Below are 21,826 nucleotides of genomic sequence, written 5' to 3' on the forward strand. Positions count from 1 at the left end.
ATGACTTGACAAGTTTTCGGCTACTATTATGTTGATTGTCTGGATCTACATACTTCTGCAAGCAACTTTTTCTTGCAGTGAAGAAAATGAAATCTACCCACAGATGCTCACTTAGAGGCTGAAACTTGAAAGCAGTGCTCAGAAAGTGGTACCAAACACTGACACTTATGAAAAACAAAATAAGCAGAATTCACTGACATCCAGTATCTTTCTGGTTAAACTGTGAATAAAATAGTCAGGATGTACAAATTGATACCAATTTAAACTCTGTCTGAAAATGACATTTATCATAAGGCTGCATCAGTTATAAGTCATCAGTTTCATGTTTTGTACTTAGCTCCCCCATATTCTTCATCTCATCAATACAACAATCTTAGGAAGTCAATTTGCCATGATAAGCATTAATTAACTACAATGAAGTGATACATCTCTTGGAACTTATGTTAGCAATCATGGAATAGATTTGTTGACCATAGCTTCTCATGCTAAGCTGTTTTCTTCTGATTCCTCTTTCCATCCCCTTCAGTCCCCTCCCCTCCCCCATCCCACCATTTTTCACCATGGGACAGCTGGTTGCTTACTGCATGAACAGCTCATTGAGCTGGACTGATTTACAGCAGCCAGATACCAAACAAAGTAAGAAATCATTGTATTCTGTTACACATGAAGACAAAGTTGAATTTGGCATTGTTAACAAATGTGTGTTCTACTTCAGAGCACACAGACAATCACGGATATCTTTTTTAGGTGCTGTTGCCACAACTAGGGTGAGTGGTTGTTGAGGATGAAGCTGTTGTGATGTACATGAGAAAGGTTGTGGAGAATTAGCCACATTGGTTAGAAGAGGAGCAAGGAGCAGAAATGAAGGTAGGAATATGTTGCAAGAGGAATATTGCCCCAGTGCAGACAGAGCTGGTGGCATATTGCACATAGAGTTACAGTCATCTGGGAGGAATGTGAACAATATAGCAAAGAACAATGAAAAAGAGAGGGACTACTGAGAGAATATTGTGGGTCAAAGACCATGTTGCATGAAATGGGTAATTTGTTTATTTACTCGTCTAGTTCCATAGGATCAAATTGAGGAGCAAATCTCCAAGGTCATGAAACATGTCAGTGCGTGAAATTACAACATAAAAGTATTAACAGATTTTTTTAAAAAAAATGTTTATGAACCCAAAGAAAGTCAAGCCATAAGTTTTAAGTAAACGCAGTCAATGATACAACATAAGAGTCAGCTTAATTTTTCAAGGAACTCCTCAACAGAATAAAAGGAGTAACCTATGAGGAAATCCTTCAGTTTCAATTTGAAAGCACATGAATTAATGCTAAGATTGTTGAATTCTTGCGGTAGCTTATTGAAAATGGATGCAGCAGTATACTGCACACCTTTCTACACATGAATTAAGGAAGTGCGATCCAAATGCAGATAGGATATTTGCTGAGTATTAACTGACTGAAAGCTGCTAATTCTTGGAAATAAGCTGATATTGTTAACAAGAAACAACAGTAAACAGTGAAGAACAACTCCAGAATTTCATCTCCAACCTCAACTCCTTTGGTTCCATCAGATTCACCTGGTCCTACTCCAAATCCCATGCCACTTTCCTTGACGTTGACCTCCATCTGTCCAATGGCCAGCTTCACACATCCGTCCACATCAAACCCACCAACAAGCAACAGTACCTCCATTATGACAGCTGCCACCCATTCCACATCAAACGGTCCCTTCCCTACAGCCTAGGCCTTCGTGGCAAACGAATCTGCTCCAATCCTGAGTCCCTCGACCATTACACCAACAACCTGAAAACAGCTTTCGCATCCCGCAACTACCCTCCCGACCTGGTACAGAAGCAGATAACCAGAGCCACTTCCTCATCCCCTAAAACCCAGAAGAACCCCAAAAGTGCCCCACTTGTGACAGGATACTTCCCGGGACTGGATCAGACTCTGAATGTGGCTCTCCAGCAGGGATACGACTTCCTAAAATCCTGCCCCGAAATGAGATCCATCCTTCATGAAATACTCCCCACTCCACCAAGAGTGTCTTTCTGCCGTCCACCTAACCTTCGTAACCTCTTGGTTCATCCCTATGAAATCCCCAAACCACCTTCCCTACCCTCTGGCTCCTACCTTTGCAACCGCCCCCGGTGTAAAACCTGTCCTATGCACCCTCCCACCACCACCTACTCCAGTCCTGTAACCCGGAAGGTGTACACGATCAAAGGGAGAGCCACATGTGAAAGCACCCACGTGATTTACCAACTGACCTGTCTACACTGTGACGCTTTCTATGTGGGAATGACCAGCAACAAACTGTCCATTCGCATGAATGGACACAGGCAGACAGTGTTTGTTGGTAATGAGGATCACCCTGTGGCTAAACATGCCTTGGTGCACGGCCAGCACATCTTGGCACAGTGTTACACCGTCCGAGTTATCTGGATACTTCCCACCAACACCAACCTATCCGAACTCCGGAGATGGGAACTCGCCCTTCAGTATATCCTCTTTTCTCGTTATCCGCCAGGCCTCAACCTCCGCTAATTTCAAGTTGCCGCCACTCATACCTCACCTGTCTTTCAACAACTTCTTTGCCTCTGTACTTCCGCCTCGACTGACATCTCTGCCCTTGCTATTTGCCTTTAAATATGTCTGTGTATGTGCGGATGGATATGTGTGTGTGTGCGAGTGTACACCTGTCCTTTTTTTCCCCCTAAGGGAAGTCTTTCCGCTCCCGGGATTGGAATGACTCCTTACCCTCTCCCTTAAAACCCACATCCTTTCGTCTTTCCCTCTCCTTCCCTCTTTCCTGAAGAAGCAACCATCGGTTGCGAAAGCCAGTAATTCTGTGTGTGTGTTTGTGTGTTTTGTTCATTGTGCCTGTCTGCCAGTGCTTTCCAGCTTGGTAAGTCTTGGAATCTTTGTTTTTAATATATATATATATATATATATATATATATATATATATATAAAAAAAAATAGAAAGAAACTTCCACATGGGAAAAATATATTAAAAACGAAGATTCCAAGACTTACCAAGCGGGAAAAATATATTAAAAACGAAGGAAGGAGAGGGAAAGACGAAAGGATGTGGGTTTTAAGGGAGAGGGTAAGGAGTCATTCCAATCCCAGGAGCGGAAAGACTTCCCTTAGGGGAAAAAAAAGGACAGGTGTACATTCACACACACACACACACACACACACACACACACACACACACACACATCCGCACATACACAGACACAAGCAGACATATTTAGGCCCGAGAAGAGAAAGTAAGATGACAGAGAAGATTTCGAAATGCAACAGAGACAATAACAAACGTAATTGTTGGGTTCAAATTAATGATGATGTAAATAAAATAGAAAGAAACTTCCACATGGGAAAAATATATTAAAAACAAGGATTCCAAGACTTACCAAGCGGGAAAGCGCCGGCAGACAGGCACAATGAACAAAACACACAAACAGAATTACTAGCTTTCGCAACCGATGGTTGCTTCTTCAGGAAGGAGAGGGAAAGACGAAAGGATGTGGGTTTTAAGGGAGAGGGTAAGGAGTCATTCCAATCCCGGGAGCGGAAAGACTTCCCTTAGGGGGAAAAAAAGGACAGGTGTACATTCGCGCACGCACACACACACACACACACACACACACACACACACACACACACACACACAGAGAGAGAGAGAGAGAGAGAGAGAGAGAGAGAGAGAGAGAGTAATGTTAAAATACCCAGACTAGTGAACAGGTGTCGACAAGAGGTTCGCGAACTTACACCAGTTATTGCCCAAACAGCCCATTTCTGAGCCAGATATATCTATTTAGAATGGGAAGCATTACACCAAAATATAATACCATGTGACATAAGTGAATGAAAATAAGCAAAGTAGATTAATTTTGTGTCAAATGATAACGTACTTCAGCTACCGTTCGAATAGTAGAACTGGCAGCATTAAGTCATTGAACAAGATCCTGAACGTGGGCTTTCCATGACAGTTTACTATCTATCCGAACGCCTAGAACTATTCAGTTTCACTAATCATATGCCTGTTCTGTCAGATTAAAATGCAGAGTTTTGTTGAATTGTGTGTTAGGAACTGTAAAAACTGACTCTTACTGTGATTTAGTATTAGTTTATTTTCTACAAGCTGTGAACTTATGTCATGAACTGCACTATTTGAAACAGAGCCAGTGTTGCACACAACATCCTTTACTACCAAGTCATTAGCAAACAGAAATATTTTAGAATCATCCATAATACTAGAAGGCTTGAAGACCAAAGATGAATATTCCAGAAATGTAATGGGCAAACACAGTGTGTAAAGGAATAGAAAACAATGGTGAAATAGGAAAATGATTTTATGAAGTGAGGTGAATGTGCAAATGACTCCATTCCAAAATGTTTGAATAAACAGCGCTGTTGCTGATCTTGATGGTGATTGTAAACAAAAACTTTTCGTACTCTTGTGGTTGTTTGTTTACTGACATGAGTTACAAAGTGGTAAAAGCACTGTATTGTTATATTTGTTTAATCATGTACAACTTCATTTGAATAATATGATTGGACCATAGTGTTACTTACAGGTGTTTGCAACTTTTTACTCGATATTTTCAGTGCCTTCTGTAATATTTGAATTTAAAAAATATATATATCTTTTTAGTGAAGCAGATTTTATTACATATGCTGCTTTGGTTTGTTACAGGAGACATACTACAGTGAAGATCAGCGAGAATGGTACAAAAATATGATGAAACGATTTTGCAATATTACTATAGATGCAATGGAGCAAGAATATCCTAACAGCTCATATGAAAAAAAAGCGAAAGAATTCTGTAATGAGGGACTGTTTGATGTACAAATGGACCTTGTGAAGCCAAGAGAGCCTTATTCTGTTATTACAAATGGAGATGCATGGATTTGCAATTTCTTGTTTCTGTACAAAGATGCTGATGAAAAAAAAATCCAGGATACCCGGCTGATCGACTTTCAGTTAGCTCGCTATGCATCTCCTGTTTGTGACGTGTCATTTTTCTTATACAGCTGTACAACTAAAGAGTTCAGAGAAGCTTATTTGTCTGATTTGGTTCAGATTTACTACAAAAGTATGACAGACTTAGTATCTGATCTAGGCTCTGATCCCAATGCAGTATTTCCTTACAAAGCTCTAGAGAGTGAAATGAAAGCTGTAAGTAGATATGGATTTATAATGTCTCTAGAGTCTGTGCCATTCTCAGAAATTGATGAAAAAGATGCACCCAACATAGATTTAATTGAAGGAGACGATGCAGTGCCACTGGAGAAAATTTGGGTATTGCCACCAATGCATAAGGAAGCCAGACAACGAATTGCCAACAATGTAATTTATGCCATTGAAAATGACCATATTAGTTAGTTATTTTGTGAATGAGAATGACGATGAAATTAATAAAATCTACATTGAAAATGAAGGATATGCTATTAGAATTATTGTCTTGTTATTTCATCACTCATCCAACTCTTCCCCGTGATTTAATTGACTCCTATTATGTCCATTTTTGTTTGAGCAGATCTACAATGAAAGTGGATTGACAAGTCACATGGATCCAAATATGAAGAATAGGCTGCACTGGCAACACCAGCTGGTGCTAATTGTAACAGCCAGAGTGTGACTGGATGCATTGTTCTCATCCAAGAGCACTTTTTTGTCCATTAATCTTGGTTACTTCTGCTTCATCTCACTATGCAAATGGTTCTGCAGTGAGGCTTAATAAGAGCCAATCACTGTTTCACCATTTCCCAAATGAAGATCCAACAAAGAAAAACGGACATATGTCATTTTACCCGTCGAAAATCTTTTACACTTTTTTCAATGCACTTACCTCTAACATCTTTTAGTTAAATAACTAGTTAGATAGTTTTACATTGCATGGATCATTTGCATGATAAATCATAATGATGTGGAACAAGTCATTTTACATTTACGTCACAAATTAATTTGTAAGTATGCCTACATGCTGAACAGGTATAAGTTGTTGTTACTATGATAATAATAATAATAATAATAATAATAATAATAATAATAATAATAATAATAATAAATGTTACTACTACTACTACTACTACTACTACCACTACCACTGCCACTACTACTGTTACTATTTTAATATACTTATGTGAGGTAGTAAGTCCAACCCTTCACCTTTTATACATTACAATAATAGAAATTCTTATATGAAGTCGAAGGCATTGTCAAGGAGAAAGTTTTTGAGTTTGTTTTCAAATTTTAATTTGTTGTCTGCCAGACATTTTACATCACTGGATAGGTTAGCAAAAGTTTGAGTTGCAGCATTGTTAACCTATTTTTGTGCTTAAGTCTGTAACACAACATATTACTGGAGAAGGCCCAGCCAGCTAAGTTGTTGTTGTTGTTGTTGTTGTTGTTGTTGTTGTTGTGGTCTTCAGTCCTGAAACTGGTTTGATGCAGCTCTCCATGCTAATCTATCCTGTGCAAGCTTCTTCATCTCCCAGTACCTACTGCAACCTACATCCTTCTGAATCTGCTTAGTGTATTCATCTCTTGGTCTCCCTCTACGATTTTTACCCTCCACACTGCCCTCCAATACTAAATTGGTGATCCCTTGATGCCTCAGAACATGTCCTACCAACCGATCCCTTCTTCTGGTCAAGTTGTGCCACGAACTTCTCATCTCCCCAATCTGATTCAATACTTCCTCATTAGTTATGTGATCTACCCATCTAATCTTCAGCATTCTTCTGTAGCACCACATTTCGAAAGCTTCTATTCTCTTCTTGTCCAAACTATTTATCGTCCATGATTCACTTCCATACATGGCTACACTCCATACAAATACTTTCAGAAATGACTTCCTGACACTTAAATCTATACTCGATGTTAACAAACTTCTCTTCTTCAGAAACGCTTTTCTTGCCCTTGCCAGACTACATTTTATATCCTCTCTACTTTGACCATCATCAGTTAGTTTGTTCCCCAAATACCAAAACTCATTTACTACTTTAAGTGTCTCACTTCCTAATCTAATTCCCTCGGCATCACCCGACTTAATTCGACTACATTCCATTATCCTCGTTTTGCTTTTGTTGATGGTCATCTTATATCCTCCTATCCATTCCATTCAACTGCTCTTCTAAGTCCTTTAATACCTACTCCGAATTTTTCTTTTGTTTCCTTCACTGCTTGCTCAATATACAGATTGAATAACATCGGGGATAGACTACAGCCCTGTCTCACTCCCTTCCCCACCACTGCTTCCCTTTCATGTCCCTCAATTCTTATAACTGCCATCTGGTTTCTGTACAAATTGTAGATAGCCTTTCGCTCCCTGTATTTTACCCCTACCACCTTCAGAATTTGAAAGAGAGTATTCCAGTCAACATTGTCAAAAGCTTTCTCTAAGTCTACAAATGCTAGAAACATAGGTTTGCCCTTCCTTAATCTAGCTTCTAAGATAAGTCGTAGGGTCAGTATTGCCTCACGTGTTCCAACATTTCTACGGAATCCAAACTGCTCTTCCCCGAGCTCGGCTACTACTAGTTTTTCCATTCATCTGTAAAGAACATGCGTTAGTATTTTGCAGCTGTGACTTATTAAACTGATAGTTTAGTAATTTTCACATCTGTCAACACCTGCTTTCTTTGGGATTGGAATTATTATATTCTTCTTGAAGTCTGAGGTATTTCGCCTGTCTCATACATCTTGCTCACCAGATGATAGAGTTTTGTCAGGACTGGCTCTCCCAAGGCCGTCAGTAGTTCCAGTGGAATGTTGTCTACTCCAGGGGCCTTGTCTCACCTCAGGTCTTTCAGTGCTCTGTCAAACTCTTCACGCAATATCGTATCTCCCATTTCATCTTCATCTACATCCTCTTCCATTTCCATAATATTGTCCTCAAGTACATCGCCCTTGTATAGACCCTCTATATACTCCTTCCACCTTTCTGCTTTCCCTTCTTTGGTTAGAACTGGGTTTCCATCTGAGCTCTTAATATTCATACAAGTGGTCCTCTTTTCTCCAAAGGTCTCTTTAATTTTCCTGTAGGCAGTATCTATTTTACCCCTAGTGAGATAAGCCTCTACATCCTTACATTTGTCCTCTAGCCATTCCTGCTTATCCATTTTGCACTTCCTGTCGATGTCATTTTTGAGACATTTGTATTCCTTTTTGCCTGCTTCACTTACTGCATTTTTGTATTTTCTCCTTTCATCAATTAAATTCAGTACCTCTTCTGTTACCCAAGGATTTCTACTAGCCCTCATCTTTTTACCTACTTGATTTTCGGCACCCTTCACTATCTGAATAATTTCTTTTATTTGATCATACATTTCTTCAATTTCTTCATCATCTGCAGAGCTAGTTGGCATATAAACTTGTACTACTGTAGTAGGTGTGGGCTTCGTATCTATCTTGGCCACAATAATGCGTTCACTATGTTGTTTGTAGTAGCTTACCCGCATTCCTATTTTCCTATTCATTATTAAACCTACTCCTGCATTACCCCTATTTGATTTTGTGTTGATAACCCTGTAGTCACCTGACCAGAAGTCTTGTTCCTCCTGCCACTGAACTTCACTAATTCCCACTATATCTAACTTTAACCTATCCATTTCCCTTTTTAAATTTTCTAACCTACCTGCCCGATTAAGGGATCTGACGTTCCACGCTCTGACCTGTAGAACACCAGTTTTCTTTCTCCTGATAACGACATCCTCCTGAGTACTCCCCACCCGGAGATCCGAATGGGGGCTATTTTACCTCCGGAATATTTTACCCAAGAGGATGCCATCATCATTTAATCATACAGTAAAGCTGCATGCCCTCGGGAAAAATTACAGCTGTAGTTTCCCCTTGCTTTCAGTCGTTCGCAGTACCAGTGCGGCAAGGCTGTTTTGGTTATTGTTACAAGGCCAGATCAGTCAATCATCCAGACTGTTGCCCCTGCAACTACTGAAAAGGCTGCTGCCCCTCTTCAGGAACCACACGTTTGTCTGGCCTCTCAACAGATACCCCTCCATTGTGGTTGCACCTATGGTATGGCTATCTGTATCTCTGAGGCATGCAAGCCTCCCCACTAGCGGCAAGGTCCATGGTTCATGGGGGGCCAGCTAAGTTAAGATCTTAAAATCTTGAGACTAAAAAAGTACTGTTCGGCCATGGTGGCAATGGTCTGGCTATCAGCTTGAGCAACACCAAAGAAATCCTAATCCAGCAGTGGTTAGTGAGTTGATACAAAGGACTTTTCAGTGCAAGTAGAAGGCGGGCAGTTCCATGCTTGTTAAGAGAACAGCAAGGAACAGGATGCTTGGTCAGTGCTAAGAACCATGACTTCAGTCACTTTTAAAAATGAAGGAATTTCCAAATATTATAGATTCAGTAGCAGTTTAACTTCTCATTGTAGAATTAATCTGAGTACACCAAAATCTCCAAGCAGTCTTAATGCTTGTATTGAAATACTTATATCTGTGATGTCTGTAATAATACAAAAGTGAGCTTTTGAATATGAGCAAATCAATTGAGAATTATGTAAAGTTTAATCATGGGTAAGTGCTAAGCATGATGTCAACAGACATTGTATCAAACCATAGCATTGCACTCTAGCTGTCAGTAATGAACATTACACAGCCAGAATCAATCTAGTATTAAGTTATAGATTTAGTGCATACCAGGGTCAGATCATCAACGCCCTATCCATGAGCACAATCTGTAAATCCAGCATGATACTTTTATCATCAATCATCCATGCATTCTAGTTGTCAATTATTTCATTAATATGAGATCTGCTCAGAAAAATCTGGAACATTCTTAATTTTGCGCCAATTGTGTGTTGGAGCAAAATACAGTTGGCATCCCTGCACACACCTATGTTTAATGTGCAAATGCTGCAAGTTACATTGTTGTTTGTCTGCCACTTATTGTTCTGTGCTGTATTGAGTAGAACACTGTATTGCACAGTTTGTGAGTACCGAGATGGCAGAGTTATAAGAGAAATGCGTCAGCATTAAGTTTTGCGTGAAACTCAACAAATCCTTTACAGGGACACATCAAATGATTCAGGAAGCATACAGTGATGAGCACTTAAGCTATAGTTGTTCAGAATGGTTCACATGGTTTGAAAATGGCCAGACAAAAGTTAATATTGACACTTATTCAAGATGCCTATCAGCATCTACCAATGACACTCATATCATGAACATCAATAAAATTGCGTATTCCAATTGAAGACTGACTGTCCAAGAGATTGCAGAAGTTGGTAACATTTCAGTTGAATCATATCATGAAATCCTGACACAGCATCTTGGAATGCATTGTGTTTCCACTAAGTTCATCTCAAGGGACGAATCAAAACCAGAAAGACCTTCGCCCCACAGTCTGTGAAGAGATTTTGGATCGATCAAATGAGAACAAGATATTCCTTAAGAGAATCATAACTGGTGATGAGATGTGAGTGTATGGTTAAGATGTTGGGACCAAGTTTCATTCTTCACAGTGGGTTGGAAAAATGTCTCCAAGACCAAAAAAAGCTCTTCAGTTCAGGTCAAATGTCAAAGCCTTGGGTCTTTGAATTTTGAAGGATTAGTGCATCATGAATTCATGCTACAGGACAAACTGTTAATTGATGGTATTGTTAGGGCGTGTTGAGAAAATGAGACTGAAACAGCCTGAAATGTTGTGAGACAGTTCACGGCTCTTGCATATTGAAAACACACCTGCACATTCACCCCTTTTGGTGTGTGACTATTGCACAAAAATGAAATCACTGTGCTAATCCATCCTCTGTACTCTCCAGACCTGGCTCCTGTTGACTTTCCTAATTTCCAAAGTTGCAAAACCCAATGAAAGGACAAGGATTTGCAATGATAGATGAGATAAAAGAAAATTTGCAGACAGTGCTTCATGTGTTACAGCAAGAGGCATACCAAGACTGCTTCTGGAAGTGGCAAGTTGTCAATCTCTGCACAATATTGAAATCCAATCAAGATCTGACTGAATATTTATGCAGTTGCTCTCAGATAGTACTTCATTATAGATAACGGTATACTTTGCAAAAAGCCTGATCTTATTATTAATATTTTCTGAAGGTCATTAATATACAACATAAACACAAGGATCCCAACACACTTCCCTGGGACACTCCTGAATATACAGCTCTCAGGAGCTATTCCAACACACCAATTTGCAGAAACTGTCAATCATTTGACAGCAGTCCGGGTGATTTCCAGCTACTTATGAATGACAACTAACTCACCCCGTGTTTGAGAGCAGCATTCACTGTGGGGCTGCATTTTGGTTGGTGCAACGAATTACAAGGTAGTGAACAAATGCCTTTAAATTAAACTGACTGATTATCTTTTAATCTCTAGAGCCAAAAAGTTGCTAATTCAGCATGTGAATTGAAGCATGTACATAAAATGACATTTTTGTTAACTCTTAACCTCTAGGGACCTGAAGTCAGTTATACAGTAAATTGAACAAAACAAAGCTTTAATGTGTTGATAGACACCACTGATTGTAAAATATTCAAGAATAAAGTTTTTTATATTTACACATTGTTGCAGGCAATGTATCACATATGATACATACGTTGCTAACAAGACAATCTGCCAGACAGTGAAGAAATAAATATCACTTTATTTTTGCTTATTTGCATGACATACATTCCTCCTCATGCTAGAAAATGCACAAAATTGTTACAATTGTCTCATTACATGTTTGTGTTGAAATATAAATTGTTAAAAAAATAAACAATTACAAAAACGTTTTACAAATTTTAAAAAATCTTGCAGGATATTCTTATGAAGTATGAAACTTTCTGAAACAGTTTCTTACTGAAGTAAAGGGTAAAAGCACCATACATTCAAAACATCTTGCATTCATTAGCTTTGAACAACCCGTTCCTCTGCATCTTGAACTGTTCTTTTTTTCAGTACTCATTTTTGGCATGTGCAAATCACATTTGTATCTTTTGGCCATTGGTGGTATTGGCTGAACTAATCTTCTCTTCTTTTCATTGTCCTCTTCCCTTTCTTCACTTTCCTCTTCATCACTTTCCTCTTCATATCTATCTGGGCTGTTTGTGCTTCATTCAGTGTTGATGAACATCAAATTTTAAGCAATATCCATATTGAAGGATAAATCTGATAATATTTGTTTTCTTTGCCACTTCTCTTCAATTGCAGCATTCTTATATTCAATATATGATGCAGCAATAGCAAATTAAAAAAAAAAGTAATGGTGCAGTACCCTTATTGTCCACTTCTTCATTCTGCCTCTCATGGCATATTTGCTAATGACCATGTCCATAAGATCCACACCACCCGTGTGAGAGTTATACATCTTTACAGCAAAAGGATGAGGAATCTCTATGTACCGACATTGCCGTATGCTCCACCTTCGATAAGTTTCCACAGGATTTACCCCACAGTAGGTAGAAGCTAAATGAATGGCAAGATTATCGTGCCATTTTACGATTGCAATTGCATCATCACCTCTCACCCTATGCTCGAAACTTCCTCTTCCTTCACGTTTGAGAAGTCTATCTTTGGCCAAGCCAATGCTTTTTGATAATCTTGAAGTCATCATTGTTCCACATCCTTAAATTGCTCTGTGATTGATGAGAGGACTCAGAAGAGGTATAGAAGTGAAATACCGGTTCATGAAAATCATCGTTCCTGCTGGCAATGTATCGGACAACTTCAATACCACTTTCCCTCCAATATCTAATTTTTCGTGCATAGGTGTCATCTCTGAATTAACTGGTCTCTGTCCACCCTCACACATAAAAAAAAACTAAGGTTAATCCACTTGATAAACCCATTACAAAGTTTTTCAGGCCCACAGGTTGAGGTTCTCCTCTAACATATTATTTCATGGGGACTTGCCCATGGAATGGCACCATTTGTTCGTCAGTATGCTATTTAGATATGCTATTAGGGTTATTGCAAATTTTGGTGACAAGAATCTCAGTAAATTAGCTTACTATGCCTACTTTCATTCACTGCTTTCGTATGGCATCATATTCTCGGGTAATTCATCGTTGAGTAGAAAAGTATTCATTGCTCAAAAACGTGTAATCAGAATAATTGCTGGAGCTCACCCACGGTCATCCCACAGACATCTATTTAAGGATCTAGGGATCCTCACAATAACCTCACAGTATATATATTCACTTATGAAATTTGTTGTTAATAATCCAACCTAGTTCAAAAGTAATAGCAGTGTGCATAGCTATAACACCAGGAGAAAGGATGATCTTCACTACGCAGGGTTAAATCTGACTTTGGCACAGAAAGGGGTAAATTATGCTGCCACAAAAGTCTTTGGTTACCTACCAAACAGCATCAAAGGCCTGACAGATAGTCAACCAACATTTAAAAATAAATTAAAAGAATTTCTAGATGACAACTCCTTCTACTCATTGGCTGAATTTTTAGATATAAATTAAGGGGAAAAAACTAACTTAAACATTAGTGTCGTGCAATATTTTGTATAATGTAATATCTTGTACAGACATATTTTATTAACCTGACACGTTCCACATCATTATTAAGTGTCGTATTCATGATCTATGGAACAAGTATTAATCTAATCTAATCTAGAAACCATTTTTGGACAAGGATGTTGCAGACACACTTTTCTTATCATTGACAACATTGGTCTTACTTTCCAGTATCTATCAGTTGTTTTTACATTATCACTGACAGCATTGTCAACAACCACCTTGAGATATGCCCTAAGGCAGTATAAATAATCTCTGCTTATGTTTTCTGAAACCACTGGATATCTAGTACATTGACATCTCGTGGAAATTGGGTTTTCTGCCGGATATCAGCGTCTTCCAAACACGATATTTCGACATCATTACTTGACATCTTCATCAGGTGTTCCCTGAGACTGGCTGCTTGCTGGACCGGGTCGCATATTTATGCCTGCCCGGTGCCTGGTGTTCTGTTTGCATCACATCACATCTAGTACATTGTTCACAGCACATCCTAAGCTTAGGAAAACCAAGAAGTTAAATCACAATACTTGCAGCCCAGCATTTCTTGATCTCACCTGGAGTGGTGTCGAGAGATTTTTCATGTGATGAAACAGGCTTCATGTTTATTTTTTCTGCCATAGTACTGAAGAAATCTTCATTTAAATACTAATTAAAATATTGAAACTGTTTCTTAACTCCTGTACTAACAGATTCTTCATCAGAACTTGATGATGTTGACGTCATGGCAGTTGAGATACTGGGTGAAAATCTAAAATAGAAAGATCAATAGTGCTTAAAATGATTGTTTTGCAATAATTAACATTCATGCCTATTAAAACTACTAAAACCATTATGCACTCTGTTCTGTGGCACCAGCATTGTGGTGGATCTTTAAGTGATGGAGTTTCATGAGCTTGTGTTGGCACTACTGAACTTTCACTGTCTGAAACTTGATCTTCATCTTCAGATGCTGTCAGTTGCAATACCTGAATGTGAACTTCAGCATCATCACCTTCATTAGCATCATCATCACTGTCATCAATTTCAATGTCAGACCAATTAATGTCAAAGACCTCATCCAGAAGCTGAGCTATTTCTGAATCATATAGACCTGTCAATAATATTTAGATTTTCATTTTTAAAGCATGTTTGCTAAGTTTTATTTGTATTGAAAGCATTACAAATGCCTATCCCATTATTAAAGTTGTGAAATGTGCACTAAAAATACTAAAATAATGTTGGAACAATGAATGAACAGTATAAAATGCAGGCAACTGCCATTTGCTCACAGGCATATGAAATGTACTATGAGAGAGTAAATATACTATGAAGCAACTCCTTGAACAGATGTCTTGATGTCTGCATGATGATCATGGGTGAGCACCACATGTTATTCTCACAGCATGTTTTTGAGCAAGTAAGTCTTCACATAATTTCTTAGAAATGAATTACCCGAGAATATTATTCCATATGACATTACTGAATAAGAATATGCAAAATATGTTAACTTACTGATTTGTGTCTCTCTTCTGACAGCTCTATCAAACATTTTTGAGAAAGTAATGTATTCAAGAGTAGCCGCACATATTTGTAAAACTAAAGTACTAACAAAATGTAAGTTTGGTTTTAAGAAAGGCTTTTCAACAGAAAATGCTATATACGTTTTCACTGATCAAATATTAAATGCTCTGAATAACCGGACATCACCCATTGGTATTTTTTGTGATCTCTCAAAGGCCTTTGATTGTGTAAATCATGGAATTCTTTTAGATAAGCTAAATCATTATGGTTTGAGGGGGCAGTGCACAAATGGTTTAATTCATACTTAACTGGAAGAATGCAGAAAGTTGAAATAAGTGGTTCATGTAATGTTAAAACAACAGCTGATTCCTCAAACTGGGGGCTAATGAAGTACGGGGTCCCACAGGGTTCGGTCTTAGGTCCTTTACTGTTCTTGATATACATTAATGACTTACCATTCCACATTGATGAAGATGCAAAGTTAGTTCTTTTTGCTGATGATACAAGTATAGTAATATCACCCAAAAACCAAGAACTAAATGATGTAATTGTAAATGTTGTTTTTTTTACAAAATTATTGAGTGGTTCTCAGCAAACGGACTCTCTTTAAATTTTGATAAAACACAGTATATACAGTTCCGTACAGTAAATGGCACAACTCCAGTAATAAATATAGACTTTAAACAGAAGTCTGTAGCTAAGGTAGAATTTTCAAAATTTTTAGGTGTGTCCATTGATGAGAGGTTAAACTGGAAGCAACACATTGATTGTCTGCTGAAACGTCTGAGTTCAGATATGTATGGTATTAGGGTTATTGCAAATTTTGGTGATAAGAATCTCAGTAAATTAGCTTACTATTCCTACTTTCATTCACTGCTTTCGTATGGCATCATATTCTGGGGTAATTCATCGGTGAGTAGAAAAGCATTCATTGCTCAAAAATGTGTAATCAGAATAATTGCTGGAGCTCACCCACGGTCATCCTGCAGACATCTATTTAAGGATCTAGGGATCCTCACAATAACCTCACAGTATATATTTTCACTTATGAAATTTGTTGTTAATAACCCAACCTAGTTCAAAAGTAATAGCAGTGTGCATAGCAATAACACCAGGAGAAAGGATGATCTTCACTATGCAGGGTTAAATCTGACTTTAGCACAGAAAGGGCTAAATTATGCTGCCACAAAAGTCTTTGGTCACCTACCAAACAGCATCAAAGGCCTGACAGATAGTCAACCAACATTTAAAAATAAATTAAAAGAATTTCTAGATGACAACTCCTTCTACTCATTGGCTGAATTTTTAGATATAAATTAAGGGGAAAAAAGTAACTTAAACATTAGTGTCATGCAATATTTTATATAATGTAATATCTTGTACAGACGTCTTTTATTAACCTGACACGTTCCACATCATTATTAAGTGTCGTATTCATGATCTATGGAACAAGTATTAACCTAATCTAATCTAATCCAAGACTTGCAATGATCTAGGTGTAATTTTGGCTGAACTAAGGTTTTTTTTAGGAATTTCAAAATGTGTTTTTTCCATTTTAAACTCTCACAAGTACAGACACCCAAGAATTTTGAAGTTTCCACCCTGTTTATTATTTCCTCATGATGTACTACACTTATCAGTGATATTGTACCCCTAGTTGTACAGAACTGAACATGTAGTAGCTTTAAAAATTGATGGTGAGACCATTCAAAGAAAACCAATCAATGATACTCTTAAGAACATTCTTTACCTTTTCTTCTGTATCTTTATCTGTGCTTGGATTTATCACAAATATTAGTGTGATCTGAAAAAGGAACTAATTCTGCTTGTTGTACATTAGGTGGAAGATTGTTTACATATACAAAGAACGATAGTGGATCGAAGATTTAGCCTTGGGGAACCTCATATGTGATTTCTCCCCAGTCCGAATAATGTCCCTGGACTGCATGTGTTGAATTACTACATACAGCTTTCTGCATTCCTTTACTTAGATTTGATATGATATGATCCACTGGTTGACTATATGGTCAATCATATAAAATTTCAATTTATCGTGGCGGATACTGTGTTTCACACAGTCAAATGCTTTAGATACATTGCAGAAAAATACCAACAGTAACTATTTTATTATGGAATGCTTGCAAAATTTGATAAGTCATCCTTTAAATGGTGGTCTCAGTAGAGCAACTCTTCTGAAATCAAACTTTATTTGGTGGGGATATTATTGTTGCTCTGATGAAATACTATTCTACAATACTTAACCTTCTCAAAAATTTTGAAAAATGATGTGAGCAGTTAAACAGGTCAGTAGTTATTGATGTCAGATAGTGGTACACATAATGTCTTTTCTATTATTCCTTAACTTTTGATTTTTTTAAATGAATATGTTTTATTGCTTGCTCATACTGCTCTTTATTCACTTCTGTGAAATGTGCAACACCAAACCCTTAAGACAGCTTTCAATATAAAGAGTTGTGCATTGCATCTGTTTGAAAGTTTTTAGAAAATGTATCTCAGTTATGACACTTACCATAGGGAAACCTCTTAACAAAATTTCCCACCATTCATATAAATTTGCCAGATTTCTCAATTTATTTATTTATTTATTTATTTATTTATTTATTGTCTTTTTTGCATATAGTCATCAACTGGTGACTTTTGCAAACATCTTAGCATTTTTATACAATTTTTGTACAAACAGTAGGAATTTGCAATTCACATTTACAAGAAGCCACTTAAGGGTGCCACACTTGGCAATATATGGTACAGTACTTCATATTGCAACATAGGGTTGTTACATTGTATAGGTATCTCAATTTACAGCATCTTGTTACAAAAAATAATATATATTACAATCACCTCAGAATAGTACATCATACAGTTAGAAGAGTTAGGCCTACATTTAAGAACAGCTACATTTTAATATCAGTATTCATTCAGTGAGTACAAACATTTGAGAGTTAAGAATGATTTTAATTCCCCTTGGAATACTTTACCTCTGTGGCATCTTATGGCACTTGGCAGTTTGTTAAACCATATCTGGCCATTTATCAAAGGACTATGATCTGTTGTTTTTAGTTTGGTTCTGTTTGTGAAAAAGTAATCTTTTTGTATTGTGTTATGGGTATGCACATCAGAGCATGTAGCTTCATTATTTTTATGCTCCACGAAGAATGCTGCTATTTTGTGCAGATCCAAGGAGTATACTCTTAGATATTTATGTTGAACAAAGGTTTCCGTGCATGAATCTCTGTATCCTAGTCGATGCATGGTCCTGATTGCTCTTTTCTGCAGTGTTAGGATTCTGTTCACGTGTCTGTCAGCAGCACATCCCCATACCTCTATTCCATAATTAATATATGCAAATATAGTCTCGTAATAAGCAGTTTTTAATGTCTGTTCAGAGACTAATTTTGATAGTTTGCTAATTCAGTGCGGTGAACTGCTGATTTTATTGCATACAACATTGATTGTTCTACCCATCTAAGATTTTCGTCTAGATACATCCCCAAAAAGTAAGTAGTTATTTGACTTAAGCCATCAGTTGCAGCCAATGTCAAGTCATTAGTTTGTTTGCAAAAGAACAAAAGTGAGGTATCATCTGCATAACTTACTAGTTGGGAGTAAAGAAGTGCCTCTAAATCATTAATGTAGACCAGGAAATGGAAAGGGCCCAATACGGAGCCCTGAGGTACACCTTGTTTTACTGTTTCAAAGATGGATTGGAAATGTTTGATCTGACCATTAATTTCATAACTCAGCTTTGTACACTGCTTACGATGGGTTAGATAAGTGATCAGTAGTTGTATGGATGTGGCATTTATATTGCAAGTTTCCAGTTTGCTTATTAGTAGCTCATGGTTCGCTGAGTCAAATGATTTAGTAAGGTCTAGAAATATCACTGCTGTCTGCATTCCCTCATCCAGGGCATCATAACCTTGTGGAGAAATTCGGTAATTGCTGTAATAGTACTGTGATGCTTTCTGAAGCCATGCTGTGTTTTTGCTAGTAAATTATTCTTTGTGAAATAATCAATAAGTTGTGTCAACAAAACAATTTCAAATATTTTACTGAAAATTGGTATGAGTGATATGGGCCTGAAGTTTGATAGCTCTTCTTTCAATCCTTTTTTATGCACAGGTTTAACTGTACTTTTCTAAAAATATTTGGAAGTATGTGCTCCCTGACACTACTGTTGATCATATGGATAATTATTCCAACTAATTCCTTATTGCATTTTTTAATTATAATACTACTCAGTCCATCCCAGCCAGATGAGGTCTTATTCTTTAAGTTATTTATTATTTTTCCTATTTCCTTCACACTCAATTCCTTAAATTCAAAAGCAGTTTCAAGCCTAGGGTATGGCTTTATCATCCAAGTCAGACCTGTGTTATTAACTGGATTCACAGCTGAAGATATAAAATATTCATTAAATATATTGCAGATTTTAATCTGGATCATTAATATGGTTTCCTTCATGTTGGATTCTGTCAATCTGAGCATCTAACTTAGGGGTGGCTTTGTAATATCTATTTATTATATTCCATGAAGTCTCCCCTATTTTTGATGACTGAGCTATTTCCTTATCTAGGATCTGTTTTCTTAAATTTGAGAGATGTTCCTGAAATTGATTTTATCTTGATTGTACTTATTCTTAAATATTTACAATTTAGTTGACTTATGAAGCACACTTAGATCTTCAATAGTTTAATCATGTAAGCTGGAAGAGGCAGTCTGGTGTTTTTTTTTTTTTTTTTTTTTTTTTTCATTTTGGTTGTGAGTTACTACTTTCTTAATTCCTTTCAATGGGCAGCAAAAATTTAGATACTGTAAAATTATATCATAAAATTTGGCCCATTTGCGTTCGGATCCTTTTTGCTGAAGAACTGGATGCCATTCCTCAGAGTCTAGTTTACTTTTAAAAGCATTAATGTTTTTATCTTTAAGTACTCTTTTATATTCTATGAACTTAGTCCTTTCTTGGATGCTTGTGTGTTCATAGCCTACAAATGGACCTTTGTGGTCTGAGTAGTGGAAGTCCACATTCCTGCATCTAATACTCTCTTTTACCTCTTTACTTAGTATTATGTAGTCTGTTCTACTAGAAGTGGACTGAGTTACTCTTGTATCTGAATTTACTGCATTCATAAGATTATAGGAGTTAAGGGTATCTATTAGCCTGCTGATATGGTTATTGCAAGAGGTTGCCTCTAGATTCAAGTCATCAAGTATTGTTACCTCGTCTGGGTAACAGTGTCCCACTATTCTACTAAAAATACCTATGAAACGCCCTACCTCTGATTTAAGTGGATGATAAATCCCAATAATTTTCTGTTTCATCATGCTTTTTCCGCAACCTTTGATATGGAGTTCAACACCTGTCACTTCAGTCAAGCCTTCAATATTATACAGATGTAGATGGTTTAATTAATTTAGTTTGAGCTGCTCTCCAACAAATACTGCTACACCTCCACCTTTAAGATGCTGTCTACAGTAACTGTTTCCTGGGAAATAGCCATCTAGTTTAAAGTAAGTAATTTCCTCATATTTAACACAGCTACATGAGGTGAATGATCATTTACCAAAGGCTGCAAAACATTGAGCTAATTTCAAGATATTGTATATAAGTGATATTGTATATAGTGTATAGTGTAGTGTTGTATATAAGTGATATTGTATATTGTATAAGATATTGTATATAAGTGCATGAGCCTTAAAGGTACTTTTAGTTTGTCACTTTGATTTTCCTCCTGTTCTGGGTTGTTTATATTGGGCCAAATCCAGTTGGAGTTGGCCCTTTCCACTAGTTTCCCTGCGTGTTGCGATTTAGGGCGATAGCTGGCCTGTTTTCACAGATGTTTTCACGAATTATTACCTCAACAACTTTGTTTATGTCTGATGCAAGTCTCTTTTTACCAGATAGATTAAATGTTGACCCTGTGTTGTGATACTAGTGTTTTCATAGTCGTTGGCGTCAAGAAGCCTTAGGTTTTTAAACTTGGAGCAGAAACATTGTAATTTATGATTTGTTCATTGAATTTCACTATTTACATAAGACCAGTCCACCAGATAAAGAAAAAGTTCAAATGGCTCTGAGTACTATGGGATTTAACATCTGAGGTCATCAGTCCCCTATAACTTAGAACTACTTAAACCTAACTAACCTAAGGACATCACACACATCCATGCCAGAGGCAGGATTCGAACCTGCAACCGTAGCAGTCGCGTGGTTCCAGGCTGAAGTGCCTAGAACCGCTCGGCCACCCCAGTCGACCCGCCAGATCAAATCTCAGAGTTAAATTCGCTACTACCACATTTTTAGTTGATAGCAACTACAAGATAACGATCAGATTTCTAATAAATGCACTGGCCGCGTTGTAGTAAATATCATTGATCCCGCTGTGAGAACAAAACAGTCACTTTTAGTGGAACTGGCACATTCTTTTTGTATATTGCTGGCTACATTTACGAATTTCACTCCAGGGTTAATAACAGCTGACACACTCACGTTCTCCTTAGCAGAGTTTGATACAAATTTTGAAACATTGCGTGCATGGCTGTCTCCGAATATTTGTGATTTGAATCCATGATGTATTTGTTTTTTCATGGCTGAAGAATTGTTCTTTGAAGATTTTGTGTTTATTTTTGTGATTTTTAACACTGCAGAGCTGTCTTCAACATTGTCAGACCTAAGCTCTTTTTTGTTTGGGTTTGGAATATTTATGGAACGTTGGTGCTCGTCTGCTATTCTAACACTATTTTTACCTGAATTGTCGTGTTGCATTTTTTCAGCTGCAGTACAT

General features: G+C 37.4%; 2 protein-coding genes across 3 annotated transcripts in view; one reads left to right on the plus strand and one right to left on the minus strand.

Moving 5' to 3' along the window:
• Positions 1–5,469, plus strand: part of LOC126272385 (uncharacterized) — a 99,119-nt gene extending 93,650 nt beyond the window's left edge. For both annotated transcript variants that reach the window (XM_049975203.1, XM_049975204.1), the window contains exon 5: positions 4,709–5,469. In XM_049975203.1, the coding sequence (XP_049831160.1) occupies positions 4,709–5,398 (690 nt within the window). In that variant the 3' untranslated portion in view covers positions 5,399–5,469. The remainder of the gene's footprint in view (positions 1–4,708) is intronic.
• Positions 5,470–11,659: 6,190 nt separating this feature from the next.
• LOC126273358 (uncharacterized) lies at positions 11,660–14,243 on the minus strand. The gene is made up of 8 exons (XM_049976906.1): positions 14,208–14,243; positions 14,048–14,165; positions 13,622–13,836; positions 12,669–12,790; positions 12,263–12,575; positions 12,180–12,202; positions 11,849–12,098; positions 11,660–11,689 (listed from the first exon to the last, which is right to left on the minus strand). Exons 1-8 carry the CDS (start codon positions 14,241–14,243, stop codon positions 11,660–11,662), a joined length of 1,107 nt encoding a protein of 368 aa, XP_049832863.1.
• Positions 14,244–21,826: the final 7,583 nt, after the last annotated feature.

Source organism: Schistocerca gregaria, chromosome 5, assembly GCF_023897955.1.
Source record: "Schistocerca gregaria isolate iqSchGreg1 chromosome 5, iqSchGreg1.2, whole genome shotgun sequence".
NCBI lineage: Eukaryota > Metazoa > Arthropoda > Insecta > Orthoptera > Acrididae > Schistocerca > Schistocerca gregaria.